Genomic DNA, 5,132 nt, shown 5'->3' on the forward strand with positions numbered 1-5,132 from the left:
ATGGGGCAAAGGAAGACAATCAGTGCAGTACTGCCTGTTGCATAGCTTTTCATGCAGTGGGTGCATAGGACGTTTTGGCAGGCCAGGCCAATCCATCCATGCAACAACTGTCCCACTTAAGCTACTGGAATCCTGAAATATGCTGCGAGTTTGTCTCCCAAAAGAAACACATTTTTAGAGTCTCTGAGTTTCAGCAGACGATACTGAGCTAATTTTAGGAGTTTGACCTCTGATGCCATATTTATTACACATGCACTGAAATGTCTAAAGGATTGGTTGAAAATAGTGTTATTCAACACAAAGCTGCAGTTTGTCTGTCCTTGTCAAATAATATCATGCTCTTGCTGATGATATAATAAAGCCAAGCTTTTTGTCCATTCATAAATATCACTCTCCAGAGGCTTATATTGAATATCCTCACAGCTTGAAGTGAAACTAGTGGTACACAACCAGCTGTTAGGAGATAAAATATGACATCAATTATGTTTTTTTTACTGAATTCTCATTTAGATTTGATGTTCAGTTCAGAATAAGTACTTTTGTCAAATGTTGTCCCAGAAACTCTCCAGGCATCTGTGCTTTTCATTGATTATTGGGAAAGTTGTATAAGTTGTATTTCCCACATGTGTTTTAATTGAAATGTGAGGGCAGCTGCATGCAAGACATAAAAACACCCAAATTAAATTTAAAACATTTTATTCATTAGTCGACAACATAGTACAAACCACAAACAGAGTACAGACATGATGTCACCCAGTGCAAATTATACAGAGTAGGAGCAGGGGTTGCAGTGGGGGGTTAGTGTCCATTTACAAATATCACTGTATAAGTTGTATAAGTGTATAAGTTGTATTTCCCACATGAGTTTTCATTAAAAACTTAGTGGGGGGTGGAGTATGCCATCTTCCTGGCATCCACTGTTTCCCTCAACAAAAGGGAGAGCCTTGGTGCCCTCTTCCCTTTCTCTGCCATATGGTCCAGCTGGTTATAGTAGGTGTCCATCACTTCCTTTTCCGTCACCACCTCCAGGTCCTGCTGGATCATCTGGAGGAGCTGACAGAGGCCCTCAAGAGACGGCCCGTCTCCTTTCTGCAACAGCCTCCTGATGCAGCAGTGCATGGATTTCTCTGCCAGCACCTTGGAGAGGAACAGCTCCCCAATAAACCTCAGCATATTGAGGAAGCGACCGGAAGGTTTGGTGTTCTGTTGCTCTTCCCTCAGCCGGTCGGTGACCCTCACGTCCTGGACTGGCTTCAGGCAGGACCAACTCTTTTGATGAATGCCCTCCTTGTCCAAGTTCTTCATGAACTCTGCCTGGCAGTGTTTAACCAGCAGAGACCTGAAGGAGACACTGGCTGACCAGTCAGACAAGGACTGGAACTCCACCTGAAGAGGAGAAAACCATAAAAGAATATTAACAATAATGTAACTCACATACATACATAGTGATCAGTGTGTTAAATTAAGGTTACAACCTGCATACAAATACAAGGTGTCCAACTAAGTAAGAAACAGGATAAAGTAGCTTCCAGTCATAGATGCATCACTTACTTCTGAGAGGTGTTGACACAGCTCCGCGAAGACTGCAGCAGAGTCTGGTTTCTTCACGGCCCTCTTGAAAATGAGCTCAACCATTTCCTGCAGGTTCTCCTCAACGTCCAAGTCCTCGTGACTCAGATCCGTCACGAAGGCTTGAAAGTTTGCAGTGACGCAGCTGACGGCCTCGTAGGAGGCAGCGCCGAGAAAGGCCACGTGTGTTGGGATCATGTTGATTCAAATCAATCGTAGTTCTCTTAAAGGCAAATCCAAAGAAACGAGTTCAGGTGCAAGAACAGAGTTCAGGGGCAAGAACAGAGTTCAGGAGCAAGAACAGAGTTCAGGTGCAACGAGCCAAGTATTCCGAAGAGAACTGACTGAAAACTGACTGAAAACTGACGCTTATGTAGGGACAGACTTCAAAGGTATATGGCTGCTGCTTTGGTGACCTTCAGTGACATTCATCAAAGGAACAAAGCCTGAGTGATAACGTTCAAAAAAATTCAGAAAATGCCTATTTTTTTTTTTTAAATGTACAAGTTTAATTTAGATAAACATTAAATTCAAACTTAACGGTTTGAGTGAAAAATCCCCGATGATGCTTCTGAAACTGTGTGTTACAAAAATAAAGTACATCTATTTATCTACATCAATTTAGATCTATCTGGGGGGGGTGGGCGGTTGGGGTATAGGGGGGCTAGTAGCATTCATGCTAATAAGGAACGATAATGCCTGTTTCATATTGGTAAATGTGTCGCTTTCAAGAGTTTTTACAACAACAGTTTTAATTTGGTCAAACCACCACGTGGAAATGTGTCCTTCGAGGGAAATCAGTGGCACTAATATGGCAGGCAAAACGTTTGCAGCGCTGTTTGAAGTCAGTGGGCACGATGTACAGTCAGAGTCTCCGACGCTCCTTCAACCGTCGCTGGACAACTTTAATGTGTGGGCAGTGAAGTAAAGATATCTCGGCTCGTAGCGTCTCAGCAAGTCAAAACACTGAGGTCGGACATGTTGGATACACGTTTGAGGGACTTCTTGCTTCCGTTTTAGTGCGAGACTACCACGGTGTTGTCTGATGCTCCATACCGCCTCCGGCCGCTCCGGGGTGGGATTACATGGTTACGGTGGCCGAGAGAGCTGAACGCACTGCAAATGAAGAAAACCCTTTCTGTTAATAGCAACATTTGTTAGAAAATGGACACTTGCATCTGTAAATGCCTTTAATTTACATATAATCATTTATTGCACAGATGGGACCAGATCATAGTTCTTGTAAACATTGAATACATTTTCTTTTTGACTCATTTCAAACAAATGATTATGCTTGAAATCTAACCCCTAAATAGGATTGTTCCCTAGGAAATCAGTAAAATGTCCTTTTAAAAACCCTATTGAAAGGAAGGGATGAATGTAGTTAATCTAGATCCTCGGTTCCCAAACTGGGGTACATGTACCCCAAGGGATACGCGAAGTGGTTCAGGGGGTACGTGGGGAGAACATTTTATCTGCGTTTTCAAAGTGAAAAAGCCCATTACATTTTTCAACTGAGCTATATATAATCGCGCAATATTAAATAGTCTGAATAGCCAACTCGCATTGCCAAAAATACCCATATTCAGCTAAATAATAACACTGCCAAAAAAAGTTACAGGTAGGTCAGTGACCGTTAGTCAAAACTAGGGATGGGCATAATTAATCGACAATCGATTAATTGATCCTTAAGAATTTCGTAGATGACATTATTTTGTCATCTACGATTATTATAAGTCCTGAAATCCCTGACAATTTCAAAGTTTCAAGTGTTATAGGCTGTATACGTGCGTCGGGGGGGGGGTACGTAGCTGGAGATTGAATGTCTGAAGGGGTACGAGACTGTAAAAAGTTTGGGAACCACTGCTCTACATGCTTGTTTCAAAGACGGCAGCTTGGTAACGTGAGGGGTCCCATTCACTTTACATTGAATCATTCAAAAAACCTGGGGGTCCCTGATCTAATGTGCAGCACTCTGCTCGGGGTTGCCTGAGTGAAGCACAGTGTGCTGAGGTAGAAATTAAAGTCAATACCCTGGCGTGCAAACAGGCAGTTGCACAAGCACTGACTGTGCGGAGTGGGTATGCACATGAACACAGCCTCTCAGTCCGAATCAGAGCTGCACAGGTCGTCCTCCACTCCAACACATGACTGTCTCTCTGCAGGCGTCTGACCGTTGGCTTTTGAATTTGTGATTTTTCAAAGATCGCGTGTTGCTGCAGTCGCTCGGCCTCTACCTGCAACGTCCGTCAGCTCAAGTGAATACCAGCCTACAAGAAATCATTGTGCTTGTTTCAACTCATTAATGAGCTCACACCTCGTGGCCTTATTCATCACATGTGTTCACAGCCGATGCTTTGTTGAATCACTTTGTTTCTATGTATAAAACAGCCGGTTGTCTAGAGCCCCTGTGTTTTAACTGTACGGGCAGTGAGTCATGATGTAACCTACACCTTTATGTTTGCAGTGATGCCACCGGCCGACCGCAGAGCTCATCTGTGTCAAATGATGATTCACTCCAATGATCTTGTGGAAAATGACTCAATGTTTGTTGTAAACACTGTGAATGTTGTTGGGTTTACGCGGGGCTTCCCCTATGTGCTCATCATTTCATTTAACCTGAGGTTGACGGGACATCAAAGCGTCTGATCACTGTTTTCTATTCACCCCCCCCCCCCCCCCCCCTCCCTACCTCCATAGTTATTTTCCATTTGAGATATCTTTCTAAAAGTACACGTGAATCCAGCGGTGGGCGGGGGGCTCTCTCTCTCTCTGCTGCTGGTCTAAACTGTTCAGTCCAAGGTCAAAATCCCCAAAACATCCCACGCAACAGTCGCAGACCCGCGCCTTGTTTTCCCTGCAGAAGACACCTGCTCAGGAACAAGAGGACAAGAAGTAGGACAAAGAAACAATCAGACGCCCCTGCACCTACCGGAAGAGCTTTCCTCTTTTTGTCTGCTCGCACACCTTTGAGGCCGGCGTTTCTTGTAGCCCACCTTAGGAAAACATCCGTGCCCCCACACGACGCTGAGCCTTGTGTTTCCTTCTGCCTTTAATCTTATGAAAAGAGCTTTTAACAGGGCTGGAGTGGATGGATGGTGGGTGGGGGTGGTTGGGGGGGGATCTGCCAAAGCAGAACAAAGCCAGGGAGGAACTCCGAGAGATAGTAGCAGAGTGGAAGGCTCTGTAATTTATCACCTGTTGCCCTTGGGCGGCCCTGCTCTCCACCTCGTGGGCTCTGTGTGAGTGTGTGTGTATGAATGATTGGAAAGGTGATGAATGAATAAGCAAAGAAGAACAAGAGAAGAGATTCTTTTCTCCTCTAAAACCTCAAAAGACGTTGGTTTGAGAAATTATTTTCAGGGAAAAACCCATCGTCTGCATGCCAAAGACAGCACATGCATAGCTCCCTTTACCACAGATTGTGATGCTACATGTGAATGTTCTAATTTCTGTTTTGGATGGGGGTGTTCAAGCAGAAGTGTTAATAAGTATCCATAACAGAATAACAGAAATACAATTGTGCAACATAACAAAAATACAGGATCATGTTATGTCACGTT

The 5,132-nt window shown here is 44.1% G+C and overlaps 1 protein-coding gene across 1 annotated transcript; it reads right to left on the minus strand.

The window, feature by feature from the left end:
* Nucleotides 1-679: 679 nt before the first annotated feature.
* LOC128440469 (eukaryotic translation initiation factor 4 gamma 1-like) lies at nt 680-4,614 on the minus strand. Its single transcript, XM_053423196.1, has 3 exons — nt 4,502-4,614; nt 1,552-1,792; nt 680-1,386 (listed from the first exon to the last, which is right to left on the minus strand). Exons 2-3 carry the CDS (start codon nt 1,765-1,767, stop codon nt 880-882), a joined length of 723 nt encoding a protein of 240 aa, XP_053279171.1. The 5' UTR covers nt 1,768-1,792; nt 4,502-4,614; the 3' UTR covers nt 680-879.
* Between the last annotated feature and the right edge of the window lie 518 nt (nt 4,615-5,132).

Source organism: Pleuronectes platessa, chromosome 5, assembly GCF_947347685.1.
Source record: "Pleuronectes platessa chromosome 5, fPlePla1.1, whole genome shotgun sequence".
NCBI classification, from domain to species: domain Eukaryota; kingdom Metazoa; phylum Chordata; class Actinopteri; order Pleuronectiformes; family Pleuronectidae; genus Pleuronectes; species Pleuronectes platessa.